The 26,787-nt window shown below is 50.9% G+C and overlaps 2 protein-coding genes across 11 annotated transcripts in view; both read left to right on the forward strand.

The window, feature by feature from the left end:
• Positions 1–1,515: 1,515 nt before the first annotated feature.
• EFHD1 (EF-hand domain family member D1) lies at positions 1,516–20,056 on the forward strand. 2 transcript variants are annotated; one of them, XM_065640081.1, is made up of 5 exons: positions 1,516–1,850; positions 9,839–9,986; positions 15,455–15,589; positions 16,697–16,871; positions 19,509–20,056. In XM_065640081.1, exons 1-4 carry the CDS (start codon positions 1,552–1,554, stop codon positions 16,829–16,831), a joined length of 717 nt encoding a protein of 238 aa, XP_065496153.1. In that variant the 5' UTR covers positions 1,516–1,551; the 3' UTR covers positions 16,832–16,871; positions 19,509–20,056. The 2 variants fall into 2 exon arrangements, with proteins under 2 accessions (XP_065496153.1, XP_065496152.1); XM_065640080.1 differs by lacking the exon at positions 19,509–20,056 and having other exon boundaries at positions 16,697–18,295.
• A 2,120-nt stretch (positions 20,057–22,176) lies between these two features.
• GIGYF2 (GRB10 interacting GYF protein 2) overlaps positions 22,177–26,787 on the forward strand; it is a 76,895-nt gene continuing 72,284 nt past the window's right edge. For 8 of the 9 annotated variants that reach the window (XM_065639732.1, XM_065639734.1, XM_065639738.1 and 5 more), the window contains exon 1: positions 22,177–22,266. The gene's annotated coding sequence lies outside the window, so the exon portion shown is untranslated. Of the gene's footprint in view, positions 22,267–23,314; positions 23,342–26,787 lie in introns of all 9 variants that reach the window. The other variant, XM_065639733.1, reaches the window with a different exon arrangement.

The following is a 26,787-nucleotide window of genomic DNA, read 5'->3' on the forward strand; positions in this document are numbered from 1 at the left end:
GTGTTTTTCTTGATTTCAGCCTGCTTCTATTCAGGTCTCTCGACATCCCTTAGCCAGACAAGTGCCTATGTTGTCATGAGTCTCCAGAGTGGCCAGTGGCCTGGCAGTAGCTCCCAGCTCTGCATCCCTTGCTTCTCCAGTGAAAGGAGATGCTCTCCGCTAAGAATGTGGCATCATCTTAGTGCAAAGCATCGTGGGCCCTGAACATGCCACCTCTTTCACTCAGCAGGCATGTTTTCATGTAGTCCTGGTGTGAAACACCTGCAGTGGCTTTCCTGTTTCACACACTTTTGTGACCCTGCAGCCCTCATCACCCTTACTGGGGTAGCTTTTCGCTGCCCAGGCAGCAGGTTGCAGGCAGGGTTGCTGGAAACGGCCTCAGCAGTCATTTTCTGAGGAGGTTCAGTGGCAATGATCTTGCACAAGATGGTCAAACGTAGGTTACTACATCATGGTAGGGTCAGAGAGGTGCTTACTAGCTGCCTGGAGTTGTGAAATAGCCACATAACAGCCACTAGGATAGGTTCCCTGTGACGCACAGGCTCAGGCACGCAGGAGCCATAAGCAGGTGGCGTGTCCAAGCTGGTGCTTTCCTCTCCCCCTCCTCCTCCGGTGGGCAAATCCCATCAGTAGCCACCCTAAACCACCCCACGCCAGCCCTAATCCCATCTCGGGGGACGCCATCAACCTCCTATCAGCCAGGCCCAGGACGGACAGTCCTGGGAGGGACACCCTTGTCCCCACAGAGCTCAGGGGACAGCAGGGATGGCACTGGCCAGGGGAGGGGAGTAGTGTCGTTGAAAGGGGAGGCTTGTCTTTCATTCTCTCCGGAGAAGGAGGGGGAACTCAGAGCTGAGCTGAGCTGAGCTTTGTCCTGGGTTAATTTTAGCCCAAGGAGATAAGAGAGGGAGGCGCATGGCGGGGCTTAAGGGGTCTCTCTGCCCCGTCACGGGGCAGGCCTGGCCTCCGCCGCTCCTGCAGGCGTGGGGTGGGCTGGGGGTGCCTGGGAGCCGGCAGGGGCTCCCGGCCGGGCTGGAGGCTCGTCTCACCCCACGGAGCGGAGTGCTGCTGTGGGATGTACGCGGCCTGTTCACCCCGGGGCCAGTTCAGTGCCCTCGTATGGGGTGCAGGGGGCTCCTTGGAGGGCACCCCGCCCGTGGGGGGATGCGTGGGAGCGTGGCCATGGGGTCGTACCTGAGTGGGGGGGGTTCCCTGCCTGGAGAGGTGGGTACCTGAGTGGGGGTGATTCCTGTGTGGGACAGTGTACACGTGAGGGGATCAGCTTGTGGTGTTACACTCGACTTCCGATGTAGATGTGCGAGCACCCCCAGGGGCAGCGCGACCACCCAACGTCGCGCCTCACGCGTGGCCGACCCCCACGGACACCGCCGCGCGTCCTTAAGCGCCGGCCCCGTCCCGGGCTCCTCCCGCCCCGTCCCGCCCCGTCCCGCCCCGTTCACTCCAAGTGAGGGAATAAAGTTGGCGGCCGGGGCGGGCGCGCCCGGCTGGAGCGGAGCGGAGCGGGAGCGCGGCCCCGGGCGGCGCCGGGCCATGGCCTCGGAGGAGCTGGCGCAGAAGCTGCAGCGGCGGCTGCAGCTGGAGGAGAGCGGGGCGGCGGCGGAGGGCGAGGAGGCGGCGGCGGCCAAGGGCGAGGAGGCGGCCGGGGACGAGGCGGAGCGGAGCTGCCTGACGGCCAGCGCGGACGCGGAGCTGAGCGCGAAGCTGTGCCGGCGGCAGGACATCAACGAGGGGGCGGCGCAGCCCCGGCGGGCCGCCGTCTTCAACCCCTACACCGAGTTCAAGGAGTTCAGCCGCCGGCAGATCAAGGACATGGAGCGCATGTTCCGCCTGTGAGTGGGGCGGCGGCGGGAGGGTGCGGGGACGGGGGACTTGGGACTCGCCTGTTCGGAGCCGGGGTGTGCTGTCGGGTTTGGGGCTCTGCTTTCCCTCTGCGGACCCTCCCAGTGCTTTTCCTCGGCGGGACATTTGGAGAGGGGTTACCTGTTCTTGGCAAGATGTTTGCATTTCTTTTCGGTTTTGCGGTCGGACTGGAAGAAGCTGCGGTGGGTTTCCAGCGTCATCTGATCCCCGCGTTGTCCTTGTGCCTTGGGAGGGGGCTCGTAGCGTTCGCTTCGGACTCGGGGCTGGAGCTGAGCATCGTACTTGGCTCATGGCCTGGGATTGCTTCTGCTCTGCCTGGGACAACGGCTGTTTGTGGTGGCACCTATGAGCTGTGGTTTTGGGGGACACTCCAGGTGGGACGGGGAGGCTTGGAGAGCAGAAATACTGCTGCCCCATGCCCTGGGGCACCTGGTGGTTCTGTATCCCAGGGCCTCTCAGTGCCGAACATCTGCCTTCAACAACTGTGATCCCAAACGTCTTTGGCAGCTCTGCTGGCTTTGCCCGGCAGTGCTGTGGCTCCTTCTGTGGTCTTTTTTGCCAGGCTTTGTGCTCCCTCCTGTGCATCCAAATGAAGCTCAAGCATTGTTTCTGCTTGCTCTGGGCTTCCTGGGGGCTGGGATGGGAATCCCCTCCTGGCTGGAAGCTTTGCATTAAAGTCAAGCTGCTGGTGGCAATGTGGAGAGCTGCTTTGGTAAGCAGAAAGGCTTGGCCCTTCCCAGGGCCATGGCCCTGCCGTGTTCTCTCCTCCACAAGCCTTGTCCTGGCTCCTGCAGTTGGGCTGTGCCCTGGGTAGCTTTGATTATCTGTGCTCAGGTTTCCCTCCAGCACCACAAACCCCTGTGCTCCTGGGGACTGCTGTCCTCCCAGCCCCAAGGAGAAGGGTCAGGCAGGCAGCTGCATGTGCCCCCCCACTGCAGCGAGGGCTGCCGGACTGGGGGTGAACTACTGCCAGGCACAAGGAGGCAGGACCACAGAGGAGCGATGTGGTCTGTCATGGCGAGGTGTCACGACTTCAGCTGACAGAGGTGACCGCAGCAGGGTTTGTGATTCGTTATGTCCTCGTCCTATCTGCAACTTGCTCATGGCCTCAAGTTGCACCAGGGGAGGTTTAGATTGGATATTAGGAAAAAATTATTGACGGAAGGGGCTGTCAGGCATTGGAACAGGCTGCTTAGGACAGTGGTGGAGTCACCATCTCTAGAGGTGTTTAAAAGGCATTTAGACAAGGTTGTTAGGGACGTGGTTTAGTGCTAGAGTTAGGTTAGGTTATGGTTGGACTTGATGATACTGAGGGTCTTTTCCAACTGAAATGATTCTATGATTCTATACTTTGAATACCTTGGAGGCTGGGGTCATTGTGAGGAGACCGAGAGCCCAGTTGAATGTTTCCAGCTCCTGGTGCACTGGGGTGTTGCTAGCCCCAACAGGGGCTGTCACGGTGGGAAACCAAGCGATGGACTTTTATGAGCTAACTGGAGCTCTTTGTTACATCGGCAGCGTTGCGTCAGCAGCTGGGTGTGAGCAGGGAGGTGGTCGGGGCGAGACTGCTGCTCTGCTCGTTCCTGTGCCCCTCTTGATGACAATTAAAGGCAGGATCCTGCTTTGCGGAGGACTGAGACATGGTGCTGCGAGGAGAGGAGGACAAACAGTGCAGGCAGCTGCAGTGCCCAGAAGCAAACAGTGCAGGTGAGAGCCCAGAGCAGGCAGCGGCACCGCCTCAATAGGGGTAAGGAGAGGAACAGCGGTAGTTTGGGAAATAAAAAGTGGAAAGAGCTGAATTGCAGCCGAATTTTTCAACAATGAGCTCATTAAACTCCCGCCTTGTAAGCAGGGAAACCTAGGCTTTGCAGTTGAATGCTAATCAGCTGGTCAATGTAGCTGGAAAACATTGCGCGCCCTGTGAGGACTGTTGCAGCTGAGCGCCGGCCAGCCATGCCGAAAGGGGAAGAAGCTGGGCTGTGTGCTCCCCGTGCTCCACAGACAGGCGGACGGAAAACCCCGTCCTGGTTTTCTCTCCGTTACGGGCACCTGGTGTTAGTGGTGGCAGAGGATCTGGTCTTTGCTCCATCTGCTGCCAGCAATCTGCTTGAAGTACTGGCTGACACCACGTGTTCCAGGAGGAGAGGAAATGTTCTTCTTAATTCCTGCCAGTCAGAGCTTGAGTTAATGTGATTAAGGCTTTTATTCTCTGTATGGCTTATTGGCCCTGGTCACCAAAACCCAGGGTCTTTCTTATTAACAGTTAAAAATAAGCCTGTGGCAGACAGGGATCTATCTTCTTGCTGCCATGGGATGCCACGTTTCTGCTATCAGACTTCCTATCCAAAAGTGTTTCTAATCAGTTTAGTGGGACTTGAAAAATCTGTAATTTAGACTAAACTTCAGCTTGTAGGACCCAGGCATGGGATGGGCTGGGTCGGGGTGCTCTGGCTGGGATGAGGGAGTTGCTGCTGGTGATAGTGGCTGCCCTGGCATCTGTCAGGGCATCCTATGGTGCAGCTGGTGGCTGTGACTGCCCTGTGCCAGGGTGGGAGCAAAGGGCCCATTTGAATGTGGGACTTTAAACATCCAGTGCTCCATCCAGCTGCTGTGTGCCACTGGCCGCGCCAGGAGCATCCTTCCAAAGCAGAAATGATGCTGCTTGCTCCTGCTGCCACAGTTGGGCTCATTTTTGCCCCTCTTGTCCAAGCCTCCTGTTGGCAGCATCACCCCATTTTGGCCACATTTTGCTGGAGATGGGGCATGGGTATCTGCTGCGGGTGCTGGGGCTATGCGGGAGCATGCGGGGACTGCTGCATGCAGGCAGCTTTCAGGATGTGTTTTTTTTAATTTTTTTTTTTTTTGGCTGAGGGGTCAGGAAGTCTGCAGCTCAGCCTAATTATAATGCAACCTAATTAGTTGCGTATTCTGACTATGCGTGGGGACTGTGGTAACCATGATAACCTCTCTTCCCCAAGTCTTGCAAGCAAACCGTCAGGAGCTCTGGAGTCTTGCAGCTCTCCTTGGTGCCATCTTGTCTGGGGAAATGGCAGAGGTGGGTGTGAAAGCCAGGCTGTGAGCCCGTGCCTGACAGGGAGGAGAACAGCCACTGACTTCATCTGTGGGGTGCGAGGGAGTGGAGAAATTCCAGCCTTGCTGTTGCTTTTGTATTTAGGGAATTTCATGTGTTGCCCACGTGTTTCATGAGTGCCTTATGCTTGGCCGGTGGGAGGTGTTCTGATGTCTCCTTGCCTTCCTGGAGCTGCTCAGGAGCCCCTCTGCTGCACCCAGGGACCTCTCTGAGGTGCTGCAGCAGACCTGCTTGTTCCAGGACTTGCTGTGCGTGACCTCTGGTCTGTGACCAGCTGTCTCTGGAGGTCACAGCAGTCAGGAAGGTCATCCCTACCAGGCATGCCAAGCACCCAGCCTGGGGCCTCCAGGCTTTGGTGCCTTGGGGTCTTACCCAGCATCTTAGAGGAAATCTTGCTAGAGGAGACTTTCATCTTGCCCTCACATCCCTCCAAGAGCAGGAGAACTCCAGCTGCCCGGGCTGGGGAGGATGGAGTTGTGTGTGGCCAAGGAGCCTGTTCCTGTCCCTGTCCCCACTCTGGTATGGAGGAATTATTTCCCAATCTCTCTGCAAGAGAATAGGACTTACAATGATCATCTAGTCCCGGCTGCCTGACCACTTCAGGGCTGACCAAAAGTTAAAGCATGTTAAGGCCATTGTCCAAATGCCTCTTAAACACTTTACAGGCTGGGAGCATTGACCACCTCTGTAGGAAGCATGTTTCAGTGTCTGACCACCCTCTTGGTAAATAAATACTTCCGAATGTCCAGTCTGAACTTCCCCTGGAGCAGCTTTGAACTATTCCCAAGTGTCCTATCACTGGATACCAGGGAGAAGATATCGGCACCTCCCTCTCCATGTAAGGTGAAATGCAATGCTCAGAGTGAATAAAGTACTACTTAGAAAGGATTTTGAAATATTTAAGAGGAGATTATTACTACTTCAGCACCATTACTCCAACTGCTTTATTTCAAAGCCTGTATTAGGCCATTGCAGCATGTGGGAGCTGCCGATCAAAGTACAGGTGCCTGCACTGTGTGGAGCAAGCTCAGGTACAGCAAATGTGTACAGGGAGGGCAGGTTTTCTTTCCATTTTTTTCTCAAGAAGTGTGAATGTTTAGAAACTGCTCTTTAATCCTTTAGGAACTGGGATTGCTCATTCAACTATCCTTTTATTTTTTTCCCCTTGGGGTTTTTCAGGCAGCGGGGGAGGTGACCACCAAGGCAGCACAGGTGATGCAGTCCTCCGCATCTCCTTTTTCCTCCTTTCCTGACCCTTTGTTCTTCTGTTGTGTAACCCCTCAGCTGTGCTGCATTAACACCAGTGCAATGATTGTACTAGGGTTGTTATCTTGTGTAACACACTCCTTGCTCTTAAGCAAGTGTGTTCAGCAAGTATTCCATCTTTCCCTCCCCCCCAATTTCTGCTTCCGCTTTCCTCTCCCAGTGCTTCTGCAGCCCAGGTGGAAGCAAGCCAGCGTGGGAATCTGGGTGCATCCTTGTTGCAGCAGATTTGGCAACTGCTGTCTGTCTCTCATCTGCTGCCAGGGACGCCGCTGCGGCAGCGCTGCAAAGTCTTTATCGTGCCGGCCGTGGTGCTTGTGGCTGCCTGCAGCATCCCAGCCCGCGCAGGTGGGGACCTGCCGTGGCTGTGGCACTGACTTGCTGCTGGAGCTGGCTGGCCTGCCTGCGACATGAGATGCCTTTGCCTGTTGGTGTGAGGTCCCTTCTGTCCATAATGCCTGCACGTCGCCCAGGTGAGGCTTGGCTCCCGGCCCGGGCAGCTTTGAGCCTGAAGGAAGCAAAGCTCCGGTGCCATGGCAGGACAGCAGGTGACAGCGGGGCCGGGAGGGCTGGCGGGCCACCTGAGTGCTGTGTGCTCTTGCTCTGCCACTCCTGAGTATGGGAGTGGACGAATCCCTGGCATGCATTTGGGGACCAAACTTGCCCTGGTGCCCTCCAGCCCGTGAGGGATGACCAGTGTCCATCACCAGGTCAGGGCTGCTGTGTAGGCAGTGAAATGGGTGAGGGCGGTGTTGGGGGCTGGCTGGAGCCCTGGGCACTGAAGGGGAGCTCCCAAAAGTCAGACAGTGGGGTTTTGGGAGCTCCTAAAAGGCAGTCACTGTGGTTTTTGGTAGGGCTGAGGTGGGTTGGGAGCATTGGCCCCTGTTGCGCCAAGTGCCTGCGTCTGGGGGGGTGGTGGTGGGGAATGAATCGTGCTGTCTCTCATGCCCTATAAATATGCTTCTCCCTAAATAGTCTGGCTGCGTGTCTCTGTGGCAGCCGACTGGCTGTACCCAGGTCCTAAAATACTCGGGCTGCTTTAGGAGGTGGGGTGGTGGGGGGAGGGAATGCAGCAGTTTGCAGGGTGCTGCCATTGCTCTGCGGGGCTGGCAGCGGGCGTCCAGAGGCTTCAGTGTCCCTCTGGCTGTCCCCGACTGCCAGGGACCAGTAACCTGATTTCAGGGTGCATCTCGGCGCCTGGTGTGCTCAACACCCATTGTGTGGCTGGTACAGCGTGCTGCTCTGCCGCCACGGCCCGCCACTGGCAAGACCCCATTCCGCACAATCCTGGCTTTGTGCTGCCGATCTGCAGGGATGACGAGCCCTGAAGCTGTGCCCATGCTTAACCCTTTCGGGGCTGTGCATTTGTCCCCGGGCTTAGCGCCAGGGCAGGCACCAAGAGATAGTGTTTGCCTGCGGGTAGTGTCTGTAGCAGAAGAGCGAGATGAGCTGGGCATGTGTCCTCCTTCTGTCTTCATTTCCATTATCCAATGCCTCAAAGAGGGACTTGGCAGTGTCTTCTTTCCTTGATGGGGGCCTCAGTGTAGTCCTGCTTCTGCACCCAGCCAAAGGGCAGTATGAGCTTGCTGGGGCCAGAAAAATTATCCAGCCCCATCCCAAGTGCCTCCCTGCCACAATATGCTTTGCTGCTTTATCTGATCAAAGGCCCTGCCTCTCCAGCTGCCTTACTCTGGAGGAACAGCTCCATACCCTTTCTCCTAAACTTAAAAGAAAGGCAAATTGACAATTAAATATTGCACTTAGTATGCTTCTGTGAGGTCTTGAAAGTGTGTCTCGGAGCTGGGCTGGGTAATGCTGCAAACGTGCGACTTAATTAACTGATGCCTTCCTTGCTGTGATGAACCTGCTGCCTTTCTTCCTCATGACGTCTGAGGTCTGTGACCTGGTTTCTGCTCTGACAGAGACTTCTTTCCTAGTTTTCCAGAAAGCTGTCCAGCCTGGAGGGCTCGCAGGCTTGCTGGCTGCAGAGTGTGTAGACAGGCTGGTATCAGGGGCTCCATGCCAGCCTGGTGGTGACGTCCCTGTCATGCAGGGTCTCTTGGGCCTAGGACCCTTGGAAACAGGGAGGCACAGAGAGTATAAAATCTTTTTATAGAGGTGGTGGGGTGTCTCTGGAAAGCCGCAGAGGCTGCCCCAGTTTAGGGGAGCAGCACCCTGTGCTGGCGAAGGCTGGGGCAGTGCTCTTGGCTGCAGCCCTGCCTCCTGCTGCCCACGCCTGTGAGCAGCTCGGCGCCAGCGGCTTTGTTCCTGCCTTCTTCTGCCACAGCTTCCTCTGCGGCTCTGAGGTTTCTCAGCTGGAAAGGGCTTTCTTCCAAGGTAACCACAACTGTGCAGTTTTGGTCTGGGACAACTGCAGCCATAATTTCTTTGGAAGAATGCTGACAGTCAATGAAAGATGATGGGGGAGAGGATTTGTCTGGCTCCTGCCAATGGGGGAAGCTTCAGTGTTGTGCCTAGGGTTTATTTTCTGAGTGGTTGAAAGGATTTAACTCTGTCAGGGTTGAGGTGGTAGCAAAGGGGCAGTGGCAGCCCGTGCACCAGGGCTGATCCCAGCCTGCTGTACCCTGTCCTATGCTCCCACACGAGCCTGTAGCTCCATGCTGGATCCCAATGGCAGGACTGGGATGAGGGAGGGATGTTGACAGGTGGTCTGATATTAATAGCAGAGCATCCATCCCTCCAGTCTTTGGACTTTGAAACCCAGAGATGGCCCTGGTGCATGTGAAGTGCTGGTTGCTGGGCGGGCCAGGTGCTTTATTCGCACCTGCAGTGGATGTTGGGGGAATTGGTGCACAGTCCCTGGCTGAGCACAGCAGGCCCGCTGCCTCCCCATGCCTAAAGCACTCTGTCCCTTGCACGAGCGCTCCCTCCTCCTGTGAAGAGTCCTTGCTGTCCCTTGTGCTCCATTGGGAGCATGGTCCTACTCCAGTCTTGCTCCTGGATGTGGCGCTGGTTTCCTCTGCCAGCCTGTCACCGGCTGGGATTGCTGTGCTCCCCCAGAACTGCCTTTCTGCTCTGCCTGGGGACACTGAATAAACAGCTGCCCTGAAGCATGGTGCTTGTGCAGTACAAAACCATTGCGCACAGGAAAGATCTTAACAGCTAGAAGGGGTGTGTTTTGCTTACAAAGAAAGATAGCTGCTTTCTGCTGGGAGGTTCTGGTTGATCTCTGCTCCCTGTTTCTCCTCTAAGTGAGCAGGAGGCCTGGCACAGCTGGCTCCGGCATGCCTTTGCCTCACCGTGCTGGTGCATGCTGTTAGCTGTGTGTAAGTAACCTTTGTGCTGGACACGCAAGTAGGCGAGATGGAAATCCCACTGAGATTGACTGAGTTCCTCCATGCTCCTTCTGTGTGGGTAGTTTGGTCTGAGCTCCCCTGAGCACTTCTCTCTCTGATGAGAGACAGCTCTGAAAGCTGCCCACTACTTCCTTGAGCTTAATATATCTCAGCTCTGGCTGTGTTATGCAGCTTCCCCTTTCCTCTGAGCTTTGCACTGTGACTTTATCCATTTTCACGGTTCCTCTTCTGGGAAGATGGATATGGGGGAGGATGAGGGCTGACCCTCTCCCTTTGCACTCCACAGGTATGACTCTGGACGGGACGGGTACATCGACCTGATGGAGCTGAAGCTGATGATGGAAAAGCTGGGAGCCCCACAGACCCACCTGGGGCTGAAGAACATGATCAAGGAGGTGGATGAAGACTTTGATGGGAAGCTCAGCTTCCGCGAGGTGAGGGCAGCTGCAGGAGCAGACAGGGATGTGGCTGCAGGGCAGAGGAGGCAGCCAGGCCCTGTACTCTGGCTGTGGGCAGTACTGTCCCCTGTGTGTTTTTCCAGCTGCGGGGTTCAGCAGAGAAGCAGGTGAGCTATCCCATGCCATGGGGAGCTTGAGGTGTGGACCCTGACAGCATCCATCTCCACATGGCAGTAATGATACCTCATGTCAAAGCTCTCCAACTTCTCTGCCTGCTTTAGGAGCACATTTGTGCCCTGCTGCAGCTGCCTGGGAGTGCTGACAAAGCTCCATGCTGTAGCTGGAGGTGGCATATCCCTTCAACCACAAGGTCTCATTGCTGGGCTCCTGTAGTACAGCAGCTCAGGCCTCATTTCGGGTGCAGGGGAAGGGCTCTGCTCGGAGCAGCTGGTCTCATGGGGTGCAGGAGGCTTCCTCTTGCAGTTTATATTGAGTCCCTCTCTGCATCACACAGTGACCAGCCATGGCAAGCTCTGTGAGGGGTGATCACCTCCCTGCAGCCAGGAATAAATGTGGTGATGCAGCAGTTCGGTACTGCATGCTGGCTCAGCAGGGACACGCAGGGACAGGTCTGTCACTGCTGTGCTGAGCAGCGTGGGCAGGCCAGGATCTGCTACAGGTGGAGGAAGAGAGGGAATTTGAGCAGTGACCTGCACACACTCAAGGGTACCCAACTCATCTTAGCAGGAAGGGGGAGCCCAGTTGTCAAAACCTCCTGTTGCCCCATCTCCTCCTCCCAGGCTTTGATTGTCTCAGAAGCTGAGATTGTCTCAGATTTGCTGTCTCAGAAGCGAATGTCACACTGTGGCTTTCTGAATGAACTGAGAGCCCCTTAGGCAGCAGGAGGGCCAGTGCTGCTGTGTCCTGCAGCAGCTGTGTGGGCTGCGCTGCTTCCTCCTGCCCCGGGGACGGCTGCAATGGGCCCCGAGCAGCTGGGCTCCCGTGTCTCTGCAGGGACTGTGCTCTTGCTGCGCCTCTTGCAGGGTGGAGGCTTGGTTGTGGAGGTGAGGTGCAGAGCTCTCCACAGCTCAAGACATGAAGTTCTTCATCTTGCAAGCGCCAGGACCTTTGGTAGTGGCTGGGAGGGAGGATGAGCAGCCAGGGCCCTTGACTGGCCCGGCTGGTCGAGGTACAAGTGGTGACTGGCAGCTCACAGAGCTGCTGCACTGTCTCTCTATGCTGGCACATCACACCATCTCCCCCTGCTTTCATCCCCCGAGGGTTTTGTTGCATTTCTTTTGCTGCAAGAGGGCAGCAGTAGGTTACAGAGGTCAAAGACTGTTGGGTTACAGGGCCTGGCCCATAGAGAGCGGGGAAGACAAGTAAATCTGGGAAGTGAGAGCCTGTCAGTTCACACCAGCAAAGCTCTAAGCCCACAGCTCCTCTGGGCAGGGAAGGAGATGTGCCCGGTCAGAGGTGAACCGGGGGTAGCAAAGAATCCAGTGGAGCAGGAAGAGCACCGTGCCCTTGGCTCCAGGTCAGACTGTGATTGCCAAATCACTGCGTGGGCTGGAGGAGCCCTCTGCCTCTCTGTGTGCCCGCAGGCCACCCTGCACCCTGGGTGAAGAGCTGGAGACAGCCTCTGGGCTTGCTGCAGGGGCTGTCTCCTGTGAAAGAGAGGTGCCTCTATCCGCAAGGCTCTGGAAGATGCTGTGGTGTTCTGGCACCAGTGGCGTGGCACAAGTGGCAGAGCAGCTCCTCTTCTGCTGCCACCTGTTTGGAACATGGCCACCCATCAGCCGGCACGGGCTGCCTGTGCTGCCAGCCCTTGGCAGGCAGCATGTGGCAGCTGGTGCTGTTGTAGCTTCTCTCCAGATGCAAAATGATGGTCAGGCAAGCACAAGCTTGAGTGACACATGGGTTGGAACGAGGGAGTGTTACTGGCAGACCTCTGGGGACAAATTACACAGCAGCTTTGGCTTGTACCCAAAGTTTCCCATGGCAGAGAGGAGCAAGATGTTTCTTGCTTTGTTGCAGATGCACCCTGTCCAGCTGCTGTGGTCAGGCAGAGGACTGGCAGGAGGCAGGTTTCTTGGTGGCTCAGGAGGTCTGAACCAGCCTGTAGCCCTACCCCACTCTGCTTCCTGTTGGGGTGACAAGCAAGCAGGTGATGGGTGACCAGGCTGATTTGGGGCACCCTGACAACATGAGAAGAAACCCTGGTTTAAATAAATGAGTGTCCAAACTCAGCAGGCTATAACTTGAGCACTGGAAGGCTCCTGTCTGCCTCTCCAGAGAATATTGACTCCTGACATACCTGCCTGAAGATGTGCTTGTGACCTGGCCAGAGAATTGTTAAGGACCTCTTTCACTAGCAATAGGTCACCTTTTGTTGCTGCTTTGAGTAGTGTTGTACTCTCCCTTCCCATGTAAGCTGTGGCCTGGAAAGCAACCTTTTATGGCTCTGACTTGCTGCTGCTGAACTGCTGGCCCATTAAGAAAGCTGCCTTCTATCACTGACCTTGGGGAGTCCACTAATACATCAACAATTAACTGCACGAGACTCTTTCTGTGACTCAAAGAAATTTAGGTTTATTATAAAAAGATCAGGTACCTCTGACTATCTAGTTCTGTCATTATCACAGTAAACCAGAGTTAATTGCTATGTTAATAGTGTCTAATTGTAGCTGCTATCTGGAACCCACAAAAATCCACCCACTGTCCCCCAGGCCTGCACCAGCTCAAATGCTGACCCAAGTCATGTGTTTGCTAGCAGGGTTGGTGCAAACCACATCCTTGTGTGACACTGCTTTTCTGACAAGCTGCTGCGAAGCTGCTGTTGCCAGTCAGTCTCTTACCTTCCCTCGCGTCCCTGAGGCCAGCACGGTGCCTGGTGGGGCTGCGTAACTGCAGCATTGCTCTGAGTCCTGGCACTGTGAGGTAGGTCTTGAAAGGGTCTGAGCCCAGATACATCTCTGATGTCTTTTTCTTTTGAGGTTAGTGGGGTGGAAAGTGTGTGTCATGTCTTCCCTGAGAGCAAGGTTTTTAGAAGTGCCACTATTATTCACTTTTGCTTCTCTATTGACATTTCCCTGAGGCTTAGCTGCATGTGACGTGTCCTGGGCGCAGCAAAGGTGGGAGACAGGCTGGGAATGGGAGCTCATTGGGAACTGAATGCAGATTCCTGGTGTTCTCTAGTTAGAGAGGACTGATGCCTCAAGGGCAAATAACTGGTGAGGTGGGCTGCAGGTGATGTGCTTACATGAGGAAGGATTGCCCCTCGGCTCCTGTGGAACCCAGCGTGATGTCCCACGGACTGCCTTGCTGGGTCCTTGGCACTGACCTTGTGCTGTGCCCACCCCAACCAGTGGCTCAGTCCCTGGTTTCCCTGAGCTCAGTTTCCTGGCTGTGGCAGCCTATATTCCACAGGAGGATTGCTGCCTCATCCCCTAGTTTCAGGGTGATTCATGCACACTTGTACTCATGACTGGGTGTTTCCAGTCCCTCCCTGGGTGACAGCTGCACCAGACCTCAGGATTGTGCTTCCTCCGCGGTCCCTTTCTGATGCCAGGAAGTGGGACTCGCAGGGTGGAGCAGAAACTGTGAAGAGGAACCATGACTAACTCCAGCCTGGCTGCCAGCCCTCCATGTCCCGTGCCTGGTGGTGGAGGAGGAGAGGAACTAACCCAAGCCTAGCGGATCTGAGCAGAAGGAGAGGATATCTTGGGAAGGATTTGCCTGTTCAGCAGAGCATCATTAAATTTCTTACATGTGTTTGGAGGGGGAAAGGTTCCCTCCCCAAGCACAGCCTGCTTTCTGGCTGCTCTGTGCTGAGCACACATGGGTTATGAGGCCTTTGCATGAAGCAATGCTTGGTGACGCTGCCTCTGCGAGAGGGCAGCCAACGCTGTCGTCATCTCCGCACCCTTCCCCATGGGAGGCCTTCCCAAACTCTTGCATCTCCACCAGCTTCTGAGAGCAGCGTCAAGCAGGCCAGCATATTAGGGGCTGGCTCAAGGTAGATGCTGGGACTCTGCTGCCCTCCTCTGGGACAGCTGGGGCTGTAGGAAGAAGCAAAGTCCCAAGCCTGGTAGTCTGAGGAGCGCAGCACTAGAGATATTTGATGTTTCTGTGCAAATGGATTTCAGGGCAGCCCTATATGGCATTTGCAACCCTCTGCCCTGGACTGAAGTGGTGCAGTGGCGCAGTTTTGTTGCTTGTGCTCCTTTTGTACCCGAGTGACTTGTCCTCGTCTCTGTTCTTTCTGTCCTATGCCAAGCATTGAGACATCTCCTGGGGCAGCCAAGAATAGCAGGGAGTTACAGGACCTCTCAAATTATGCATAGAGCATCCACATCTTAACCTGCAGTTTGGTTCACAGGTGGAAGGTAGTGCAGAAGTCTTTATTTGTAAGCAGGCAGGTCTTTTACCTTCTGGGGGGAAAAAAAAAAGGTGTGCTTTCCTGGAGGGTAATATGGTTCTTTTTTGTTTGTTTCCTTTTGCAATTCACATGCCAACATGCAAACTGCTGTAATGACTCTGGATGTGTTAAATGCCTATGGCCCTGTGCAAGATGAAGGTTTCAAAACCAGTTGCTGTGTGGACACTTGAGCAAGTTACTCTGTCACAAGGGCATGCCTCTGACCTGACCCCTGCCAGGTCTGAGAGAAGCTCTCCTGTGTGTTATTCAATGGGCACAACAGGAATACACAGGCTTTGCTCACCGTAGCAAAGCCAGCTGGGGTTTCCTGGAGCAGGCTGAGACAGAGCTCCAAGTATGGATTCATTTAAGCCACTTTTCCCATGCCCTAGACAAGGGACCAGCTGAAGTAACTGTGTTCTGTTTTCCTGGTGCATTTGACCTTAATTTTGTTTAACCGTCCCATACTATCTGGATCACAGGGCTTGGGAAGGACAGAAGGTGGAGTCCACAGCAGCCAGGCAGTCCCCAGATCCCTTTCAAGTGCAGGTGTTTGGGCTGCTGTTCTCTCTTAACGGGGCTGCACTGGTGCCTTGGTCCAGGGAGCCTGGGGTTCAGGTGTAAGCCAGGGCAGTCTTTGCCCTGCTTCCTTTGTTCTGGGGTGTGACCTGAGCCCCCAGAATGCTGGGGAATCTGGTGGGGGAGCTTGTGAATACACCATTAGTGTGGGGACATGAAGTGTATCTGAGCCCACCATACAGTTTACTAGGCAGGTGGAGAGAAAGCTTCTTTGCTCTGGCCATGTAGCAGCCCAGGCTTGACAAGAGCTGTGCTTCACCAGGGCTCTGCTCCCCAAAAAACCCTCTTTCTATGAGAGTTCTACCTCTTAGCCCAACAGGACTGCGTGCCAGAGCCAGGGCACTGGAGCACAAGTTGCATGGTGCCACTTCATTTATATAGACCTGGTTTCCTTGGTTTAGAAATGTAAAATCCAGCCCACTCCAGGTAAATGTCTGTCCTGTTTGCATTTTAAGTTGTTTGAGCCTCAGTAAAGAACTTGAATGTTTCCTCTCTGTCTTCCTAGTTCTTGCTGATTTTCCATAAAGCTGCGGCTGGGGAACTTGAGGAGGACAGCGGCCTGTTGACTCTTGCAAAGCTTTCAGAGATTGATGTCTCCATTGAGGGAGTCAAAGGAGCCAAGAACTTCTTTGAAGCCAAGGTATGGGGTGGCACAGAGGAACATGAAAAAGCTCTGCACACAGGCCTTAATTGTCACTGAGACACTGACCCCGCTTGCTTTTCTGTAGAAGATTTCTCCCTAGCTAAAAGGATGCATATTTCATGTCCCCCACTAAACTCAGCCATAGGTTTTCCCTTCAAACGTTTTTAAACTCCAGCTAAAGCCATCCTCTGCAGATCAGTCAACACTGGAACAGCTTAACTCACTGTCTCTGCTCTGGGTCTTACCCAGTAGAACTGACTGAGTTGTGTCCCTGTGGCTGGAGGCTCTAGGGGACTAGCTGGCTGACTGCTTTTAAAAACAACAGCGTTCTGAAAACTGATGCAATAGGGACTGAGTTTACCCATTTTGCAAAACCCCCCTCAACCAGAGCACTCAGAGTTCAGTGGTGAATGGAGTATTTTGGAGTATAGGATTTCGGACATCTCTTTCTCGAGCAGCTCACTGTAACCTTTGGAATCAAAATTATTCTGCAGGGTCCTGGGGTTGGCAGAAAGAGCTTTGCACCATTCAAAGCTGACAAAGCACCCTTTTTGAAAGCTCTCTTGAAGAGAAAATAATCCTGCTTGTTTACATAAGAAGTTTTTTCCCAAGAGCATAACACAGCTATTGCACAGCAGATGTACTGAGATGAAAGCTGGAAAAATAGCCAGCAAATAAACAATGTCTCTTTGATCTGCAGATTATCCGTGGTGTAGTATGATGTTCTCAGATTTGGCTGTGATTCAGAACTGTTTTCTGCAGTACTTTCTCCCACTGTATACTCGCAACTTAAGCTACACTGCATGCTTACAGAAAGAATGTATGTGACCCAGTATTGACAGCATTGTTTTGGTCACTTGTTAGTGACTTATTAGTAAATGAACTTTGTTTTCTTGATGTTAAAGTCAAGCCAGCTAACAGGTATTGGATGTAAATACCCAAGCACTGCAGTGTAATTAATACTTCACCCACCCTGACAGAGCTTCCCAGCAAGCGCTGGGAGGTGCAGCAAACAATTCTGCCTTGCTAGTCTGGGAGTAGTTCAGGCTCTGTCTCTGCCTCTTATGCAAGGCTTGACACTCTTTTATTTTCTCTGTTGTAAAGGTTCAAGCCCTCTCTTCAGCCAGTAAGTTTGAAGCAGAGATAAAAGCTGAGCAGGATGAGCGAAAGCGGGAAGAGGAGGAAAGGAAACACCGCCGAGCGGCTTTCAGGGAGTTAAAGTCTGCATTTACCCAGTAACCGACCAGCCAACATGCACTTCGAGATTGAACACAATTTGGTACGTTTCCCAGATCAGGGCTCTACCTGGAGAGGACTGCCTGGCTCCTGCCTAAAACTCATTACAGCTTTGCTAGCCTTCCTCTCCTGAAGATCCTCCTGAGTTTCTAAGGGCACAACTCTTGCAGTTACTATGCATACATAATGATGTGAATCGTAAGAGCTGTGTACATGCTGTTTGCTCTGAACTGTCAGGAGCACATCACCCTGAAGCAGAAACAGCAGGTAGCAGATCACGGTGAGCACTGACAAGTGACGTGTTTGCCTATTTCATTCTTCTTTTCTATACATCCTTTTTCTTTTAACCCCATATTAATTCATTCCTTGCTTACAGGCAAGTGAGGTCTTGTGTGAATCAGGGTGTACAAAGTACAGCTTGACTTCCTGTACGGTTGTACTGCTGTTGGGTGTTGTCACGCATCCTTTGCTATCTCTTTTCTTCTTCCTCAAAACCCTGTGCCACGGGCACTGTGAAAACACTGTGAAGAGAGAAAGATGGTTAACTAGTGACATGGATCAAATTAATTCTTTCCTGTAGTTTTTTCCTGCTGCCCAGCATGTTGGAGAGTCTTCCAGTTTTTCTTCTCTGAAGTGCCATAGTAACAAACCTTTTAATAAGAGGTGAGATTTCCCAAGACTTGCAAGGGAGGAAGCTGGCTCCCAAACTAGGAACAGAAAACTGAATTGCCTGACCACGTATCTTCTTTCACATTCCATCACATTTAGTGTACTGTACAGCTTCACTGTATTTTCCAGCTTTAGGCAGCTGTATCTGTTTTTAAGGGATATTGCCAGCTGGACAATGCAATTGGGTGGCACGCTGAGGTTTTCTATTTGGAAATTTGCTCATGTCCTGAATCATGAAGGTGACATTGTTTGATTTCATTAGAACTATGACAGATAACACCAGCCCAGCATACTGAGCAATCTCTGCTCAAGAAAGGAAGAGCGGTGAGGTGAGCACATTTAGCTGAACTGAATTTGGTGGGTTTGCACTGTATTATTAGCCATTTTCTTTCACAAACACAGGAAACTTGCCCATAAATGTTTAAATGCCCACTGCTTGTCTGGAAATACACGCTGTTAGGTCCTGGCAGGGGAGCTGTGTTCCCTCAGAGACCTCACTCAAAACAAGGATTTGCTCAAATTCTGTCTCTGCTTTTGCCCCAGTTCGTGCATTTCTTTTTTTCTTTCCAGAACTAAACTCACCAGTTGTCTTTTCACTTCTCTGTTTTGCTTCTTAAACTGTGAGCACTAAACTGTGAGCGTGGAATAATAAATAGAAAAACCTCTACTCTTTAATGTCAGGTGAAAGAATTGCTAAACAATTAAACTGTGTATATATATCTTCACAGATTATATTTTATAAATCACGCTTTTTTAGCTAAATATTTATAATTAAATGTTTTTATACTTTACAACAAAGCAGATAATTGCATCTTCAATTATTTCTCCTGTTGCTGAAATGTACAAATAAAGCATTGTTATCTCTGGTCTTGTCTGTGATTTATTTTAGGTCTCTGAATTTTGTTCACAAATTATAGTAGTGATCCTCAAAGCTCAGCGTCCTGACTTGGATGAGTGAGGAAAGTGTTTAGCCCCTTCTTGATAGTACTTCCCTTCTGTACAGCAGTTCTGGTATAAAAAGCTCGAATGTTTGCAATTCCTCAGAAAGGGACATGGCTGTGTAAATATTTGAAATGCTGCCCACTGCTAAATGACATCTGAAGGCTGTCAGCCTTCCCTTATCTTAAAATAGCCACTGTCTCAGCTCCAGTAATGCCTCAGCTGGGAGCAGGGCAGGTTGCTTCAGCTAGATTTCCCTTGTATTTCCCTTTGCGTTTCCTCTTTCTGCCTTTATGGAAGGGAGGGGAAAAAAAATATGTGGACATCCCAAAATGTGCCGAAGCATCTTGCTTAACCATGCATCATTTCAGGTATGATCTGGTGATGAAATGGAAGACATAAATATTTTATTCAGTGCAGCTCTACTCTGTGCCTTCTTGGCAGTTGGTGCCTTTGCCATGTGCCTCTGAGCCCTCAGGTCTCAGAGGTCAGGTAAAATCAGGGTGAAAGTTCCTTAGTCTCTGTTTCCACAGGAAAATTGCAACACTGCAGCTCTTGATTTTTCTCTTTTTCTCCCACTGTGGACTCGTGCTGCTTTGCACGTGGAGCTGGTTGAGGAGCCCGGGGCAGCAGGAGGAGAGGGTGGAAAAAGGGCTTCTTGTGGTTGTATTTTAATAGATTTGAGTCAGTTTCCAGCTGACAAGTTTCAATAAGGAAATGGGCAGTGTGTCTGTAGTGGTTTTGTTCAATTCAAGTAGGTGCTGTTACTTGGGGCTTTTGTTCTGTGCAGTGAACAGTAAGTGCTTTTGGATTTTGAAGTTGCAGCAATATGAGTTTGAAATTAGCTTTGCAAAAAATTGACAGTGGGAAATTAATTGCTTTCTAAATTGTTCTGTTTTGCTGGCAACTGTTGGATTGAATAACAATGTCATTAGGTTACACAGAAGTACTAAAAATAAATTGTCTAGCTAAATGTCCCATCTAATACTGGCTGACAATACTTATTTACCTATAATTAATATATTACAGTCCTTGACACTCTGTCCTCTTTTTATGCCTGATGTCACCACAGGCGGCAATCCCAACTCTCTTAACATCTGCTGGTACATCAGTGACGCTGTTTCTGACGGCAAGCGGAGAAGTTTGATGAAAAGACTGCTGTGGTTATGGGTCCTTCCTGGAAGGGACAAGGACCTGCCCCAAGTCACTCATCTCCTAGAATGGGACCTCCAAGTAGTCGTAAATTCCTGGAAGGTTTGTGTTTAATGTTTCCCAGTGTAGGAGACGTACAGTAGAGGTGTCACTAATGCTTCAGCCAGCACTGAGAATGGGTTCAGCCTGTTGGGATGCTCTTGATCGCAGGGTGTTTTTCACCAACACTTATGTCAGAGCCATTGTCGCTGGATGCAGGGGACACCATGGGATGGCAGGAAGCCCAGTGTAAACATAATTGAGAAAGAAAGGAAAACAGTACGACTGGGTTCTTCCTGGCTTAGCATTCAGGCTTTAGCTGTGAGGATTAAGGTGACTAAATAAAATTTTAACCTTATGGGAGTGTCCAAATAAATCCCTTGCAAGACAGAGTAACCAGAGTGCTTTATTGTTGCCTGTCAAACTCAGCCTGCCTCATGCGAGCAGGATGTCTTAAAATAATTGGGTGTTGCAGAAGTAGTGGTGTATTTGTGGTAGTCTGTCTTTCAGTGTAAGCCATCTCAAGTGAAAAGTCCATTGAAGTGACTCACTTTAAAAACTACATTCAGATGTTCACCTGCCTGCCTTGTCTGTTGCTTTTATCATTGTTTTTAGGGATGTGACAAATGAAGATGTTCCTCTGCTCCCATGGAAAACAGAGGCTGTTGAGTAGATGTTGACTCTTCTCAGACAAAATCCCCAGTATTTCAAACAGGAGGGCCCTGTGGGCATGGTGAGGGGGGACGTGGCAGATTTTGCCACACCTTGGCTGCTTTATGACCGTTATTCACCATTTCAAAGCTGTGCTCTGTGTTTGTAGCACCTCTGCTGTACCAAGGGAAGTAGGCTCTTGCTTCCAAGCTAGGATGGGTGAAGAAAATGGGTCAATAAGGAAGGTTTCTAGTTCGTTAGGGGTACTGTCTCCCTGTGCTTGGATTTTCAATAGTGTGGATGAATTGGCATGGTAATCTAAAGGGCTCTGAAGTACTTCATGCCCTTGGTACCTCAGACTAGCTGCTGGGTAATTTCACACCTAGACAACACCAGCTGAAGTCCTGTAATTGAACCATGCAGGAATTTAACCACACAGGTGCTGTCTTGAGGCACATTTCAAACACACTCCTCTTGAATTTTTTGTCTCAATAATATAATGTTTGTGCTAACTGGGAGGAAAGAAATTCTGTAAGAGCTAAACTTCTCCCATCTGAGATAAAGCTTGTCTTAGAGCATGTGAAAATATTTCTGAGTGCTCAAACTCAGGTTTGACAAGCAGAATAACAGAGCACAGCCACTTCTGCAGTGAAGGTGGAAGTTCTGACTGACAGCTTGAAATAGCAGTGCTGCCTCTCTCCTGCCCCATGCCGTTATTAATATTGGCTCAAGCTGTGTGACAACAACCAGGGGTATCAAATGCAGCTTATCAGAGGCCAGCCCTTTGCTAGCATGCTTCCTTTTACATACTGGCCTCCTAAAGGAGAAATTTCATTGTAAGGTTTTTGAATGATGTAGTCCTATGTTGCTCTTGGCTAAAAATAAGCCCCAAGAATTACAGGCTTTCAAGCCATTAGGTGAGAAGAATCACTTTGTGTTCACTGTTGCATCATTTTTGGCCGGCATTCAGTGCACAATGACAAGTATTTATTCACCTAGAAGAGGAGGGAGGAGGCTACGTGGATTGTGTCTGAAATCATGATTGGAGTGAAATTGTTTCAGCTGAAACTGGCTATACCTTCAGTGGTGCGTAACAGCCGAGAATAGTTTTTTAGGCTGAAGGAACCACATGGGGCTACTCTGCATCATGCACTAATATAGGTTTCAGGACTAAAAATAAAACAGTATTTTTAGCTGAAATCAGTTTGCCTCGGGCTCCTGATTTTTTCCATCAGGAAATTTGGAGCCAAAATACATACCACCTAACGCCTTTTCTCTGTAAGCAGCCGCAGCAGCCGCCTCCTCCCAGGCAGCGCATCCCCGGGGCTCCTCTGGGGGGTTTGATCCCCTCAGGGCCTGGACGCTGCGTGTGCCTAAAACATGGTCACCACTTCTTGTGGCCTTTTAGTGCCGCCGATAAAGCTGAATTGCCCACTCGTAACCTAAAATGAGGGACAGGGTAAGGCTTCGGGTAACACCGTGTGGACGCCGCCTTTGCAGCCGGCCCCGCGGGGCCTGCCCCGGGCGGGAGGCAACGGCAGCACGGTGATGCAGTCATGGAACTGCCGGGGGGGCTCGGGCTGAGGGGGCGGATAGGCTGAGGGAGTCCCGCTGCTGCGGGAGAGCAGGCGGGGCGGCTTGGCCAGGACCCCGCTTCCCGCAGGGCTGCAAGGGCGGGAGGTTGCGGTCCGCGCGTGTCTCCAGCAGGGGGCGCCCGCGCTCCCGGAGGGTGGGGGGGGTGCGGGGGGACATGCGCGCGCAGCCGCTGGGGGACCGCCCTCTCCCTCGCGGTGACGTCACGCGGGCGGTGCCTGCGCGGGGCGGGGGGGAGAAGAGAGAGAGTGCTGTCGCCCATCCGGGTCCCACAGCGGAGGCAGGGGGCGGGGCCTGCTCTCACGTGACGTTGCGTGGCGGCGCAACCGCCATCTTGTGTTGTTGGGGCTGAGGAGTCGCTGTGGCCGTGAGGGACTCTCCGTCCGGGAGCGCAGGTAACGCTGTCCTGTCGGCTCCCTGCCCTCGCCACCGCTTCGGCCGCCTTTGCTCCTTCCCCGCCGCCGCGCTCCCGGCGCCGCCGCGCTCCCCGCCTGTGGGAGCGGGCCTAGGCCGTGCGCCGAGCATCGGCCTTGCCGGCGGCTCCTGCCCGCCGCGGGTGCCGCAGCCCCGAGACGCCCTGCGGCCTACCGGGAGGCGAGGCCTCCCCGGCCCGCTGCCGAGGGGCGCGCCCGGAGGGCCGCTTCTGCGCTTCTGCCGCTGGGCTTTCACAGGGCTTGCTGGGCCTGGCCCCACTCGGGGGTGCAGGCCTTGCCCTCCTCATGCGGCTCCTCGGCAGCAGGTCCTGGCAGGGGGAGACGGTGCCTGTCAGGCGACGGCGGGGCGCCCGGGGCACCTCACGCTCTGCGGGACTGGCAGCTACGTCCCCGGCGCCGTCTCCCCTCACACTGACCCTTGTGAACTCGCTCGTCCCCGCCCAGCCCGGTGGGACTGGGCCTGCGTTCCGGCAGCGCCGCGGGCAGGGGCGCCCGCATTGGAGCCCGTGTATGCCCCGCTCCGAGCACGCCCAGCCCTGTCAGGTTACACAGGCTGAGGAAGGAGTGAGCTCGCCGAGCACTCGAGCCTTTTCCCACCACAGGCAGCAGGGTGTTGGGAGCAGCAATGACCAGCAGTGTTTGACTGGAGAGGCCTTGGCACGCTGAAGAGAACATCGATCAGGATTGTGTACGTTCGGTATTGATCTAAGACAAGTAGTTTCAGTGTCAACAAAGCAGTCGCTGCTCTTTCAGCTCTGTATAATTGCATTTTGAAGTGGGACAAGTTGTAGGCCAAAAGGAGATGTTGTCAAGTAGTACTTCTGGAATAAAACCTCAATTTTCTCCAGTAACTTTCAGGTCAATGGTCTTGGTTTGTTGCTGTAATGCTTACCTTTTACTGTAATTCTTTAAGTGTCTGTGTTCTTGAGTGGGAGGGGAATGAACTTCTGAATTCTGATTATGTTCTTCTGTCTAACTTCTTGCTGCTCGTTCTATTTTCTTGCTTCAGGAGCTGACTTGGGCAAGTTCCTAGAAAGTACGTGTGAATTTTTTTTTCCTTTTCCCTTAACTCTACTGGTTGCTTTTGTTCTTAAGAAACTTTTTAATAAACACAAATTAACTTGCTACTTTGTGAATAGAACATTTGGTAGATGCACAGTGTGATAATTGGGAACCTTTGTAAACAAAATGGATTGCAGTTGTCACCAACAAAAGCTTTGTTCTGGTATTTTTGGGCTCTGTTATTGGGTGTTGGCTTCAATAGATAATAAGAGCTTTAGTATTATGAGGCATTGGTATTCTTGCCATTCAGTTGAATAAGTGTTCTTTGAACAGTTAGCTGATGCTGAGGTAAAAATTTGTCCTGGGGGTGTGAACAGAAATGTTGGAGCGTCCTTAATCCCTGTGCCCCCCCCAGGCTTGCATAGTTATACAAGTTAACTGATGTCAATGATCATGTGTCAGTGTTAATTTCTTACTTAATGTGTGATTAAAAAAAAATCTGTGTAATGGTTAGCTGTATTAAAAAGAAGGCATTTGTCCATTTAAGTTGACCGTCACTTCCAGCAACACCTGCTTTTAAACTAAGAGCATAGAACTAAAATGCAAAGTAGTTGTGTTGCAGTAATGATTTGTTTCACAGTATAGTTAAAAAAATTGATACCACAGTGAAAACTTGAACTCTTGCAGATCCTCTGTTCATTACAGATTTTGATCCTAAGAGGACTGTAAAATATCCTCAGAGGCTCCTTTTAGTGCTTTTTCTTGCCTTCCTAAAACATACATTAAGTGAAAAATATGATCGTTATGCTGATGTGTTTTTTTAAGGAATTCAGACTAAACACCATGGCATCTCTTCTACGCTTGCTGTCTCCTAAAGCCAGTTGTCTAAATGGAGTTCTAGCATAAGCTGGAGTTTCTTGTAGCCGAATATATGAAAAATGTTGGTAACTCTTTTAAGATCTATAGATACTTCATTTAAAAACAAACTAGATGCCAAAGGCATATGGAGCATCTCATTGGTGCAGCTGACTGGCTGAAGAGGTGGTTTGCTACTACCTGCCTCTGCTGAAAGACCTGTCTAATTATTTAAACATGCAAGGGAAATGTTGGTTCACAGTAATTGATGAAAATGAGCTTAGGCACCTGGACCCTGGTCTTTTCCTTCCACTCTGCCCCCTCCTTTAAAGTAGTTCAGGCCTGTAGCTCTTTAGATTTTTTGTTTGTTTGTTTGAAATAGCAAGCATATGAAATTCGATCCTTCCTATTTTTGTCTGATCTTGTAAGTTCAAGTAACTGTTAAATGTGTGTTTCTTATTCTTTCATTGAGGTCTTTAAAATTCCTTCTTAAGGCTTCCTAAGATACGATGATAAATTTTCTTATAGTCCGATTTAGAAAAAAGAAAAAAATTCCTAGAATTTTTCCTTTTTTCTTTTTTTCCTCTCAGTGCTTCTGTTCAAAGATTGAAGGAGATAAGCTATATTTAATTCATGATTATAGAGAGACAAAGCTAAGGGGCAGAGCAATAAAATTTCCACTCGCAAGCGTAAAAGCACAGGCCTGATTCATTGCATGCTTTGGTAAGGAGAAACTCTTCACTTTGTTACTGAATGGGCATTTGTGTTGAAAGGGACTCTGGTTTTTGTGTGCTTTTCTCATCAATTTATTTTAATTCATTGAGTGAAATTTGAAAACCTAGGTACGTGAAGTGCTGCTGGGGTGATGCTGTTTGCTTTTTATGGGAAGTAAGTCAGTTTTCATCCCAGATTAGCCTCTCCTTTCCTTTCCTGAATGTTTTTGGTTGCACAAATGGTCTGGCTTGAAAATTGTCAGAACTGAGAAAACTTAGCAAGTTTGCTCAAGGCGTACATAAGCTATGGATGGAACTAAGAAGAATTAAGTGCTTTAAATTATAAGGTCTATACAACATTGGCCCTCTTGTGGTTGGTAGTGTGTATATATATAACCATGTAGTTCATCATAGTGATGTTTAATGCCATTATTTTTTCATCTTTAGTTCAGATGGTAGCAAAGGATTATAGAAGACCACGGTCTTCGTATTGCTTTGTTAGTAGCTGAGATTGCCACAGTGTGTTGATTAGAAAATGTGTCCACTTCTCTTTTTTGCAGAGGGAGGGCTGTCAGTCCTTCTCTCAAAGGATGGTTGAACATGCCTTGAATATAGAAACCGTAGTGATGGCGTGATGTCTGTGTAGGAAACTGGGCTGCCATTGAAATTTTCATGTCCCTCTGTGTTGTGGTGGGTTTTTTTTCTGTATGGAGAAGATGCACAGAATTGCTTTGATGCATCTGAGGTTTTTGAGAAACATTAAACAAAAGTTTGTGTTTTCAGAACTGAGCCTCTTCAGTAATCCTTAAAGCTTGTAATATATAGAAGCTGGATTTCTAGACATGAGGACTGGAGAAAAGCAGAAGGGATACTAGGAGCTCTGTAGAGTAGTAGTAGTCTGTAGGTCAATGAGAAAATTTGGACGTCTAGAAAGTTTGTCTTAAAATACTGCCTTGTTGACAATACCTTTTGGATCACTTGCTATTTTTTTATTCCATCAGCTAATTATTAAACCTGTGCATTATGATTTTCAATCTTTTTGGCCATGCGTTTTAAAAAAAATCTTGTCAAATAGAGTGCTTGCTTGATGCCTTCAACAGTGGCTCTTGTGTATGCAAGTTGTCATTATAAACAGATAAATGGGCTTACATATAACATGTTAGGAAAATAAACTGGTTAGAAAAGTATTTTGTTATGCTGAATAGCTTTTATTTCAGTGCAAGTATGTATGATGCATTGTACTTTGTGAAGGTAATGGTTGTTACTGGATGTTTGGTCCTTCCCCGCCCCCCCCCCCCCCCCGCCCCCCCCCCCGACTGTCACTGACAACCAATTGAAATACTTCACATTCTGTTGATAGTATTTTATGGTAAAGATACTGGTTTGTGTGACAGGGAGATTCAGAGGCTGCTGATGTCCATGTGTAGATCAGATTGGGTAAAAGCAGATTTGTGGTCTGTGTGGCAGTGTGTCAGTTCAGACTGGAAGAAACAGAAGGAAAAAGTGCATTTTGTGCTTTGTGATGATTACTTTGGGTGAAGTTTTATGGTGATGGGTAGCTGAATTTACGTAACTCCAAACTTAGAATGTCATGGGGCAAGGAGCTGATATGACTGGCAAGTAGTGGGTGTATAAACTGATTTTTCTTGAGCCGCATATGGTAGAAAATGAGGATGATTTAGATTGGAAGAGAGTGGCCTTTGGTGGTCGTCTGCTCCAGCCTGTGGCTCAAAGCAGGGCTGACGTCAGTGTTTGACTGAAGAACGTCTGTGATAGAGAGTGAGTGAGGCTGATCATGGAAGTAGCATATGGCAAGGTTTGTAAGTAAAAGCATTTAATAACTCAGTTTAATAAACCAGAGCCCCAGTTCAACCACCATTAAAACCAGTAGAAGCTTTTACATTGGGCTTAG

Source organism: Caloenas nicobarica, chromosome 8 (assembly GCF_036013445.1).
Source record: "Caloenas nicobarica isolate bCalNic1 chromosome 8, bCalNic1.hap1, whole genome shotgun sequence".
In the NCBI taxonomy this organism is placed as follows: Eukaryota; Metazoa; Chordata; class Aves; order Columbiformes; family Columbidae; genus Caloenas; species Caloenas nicobarica.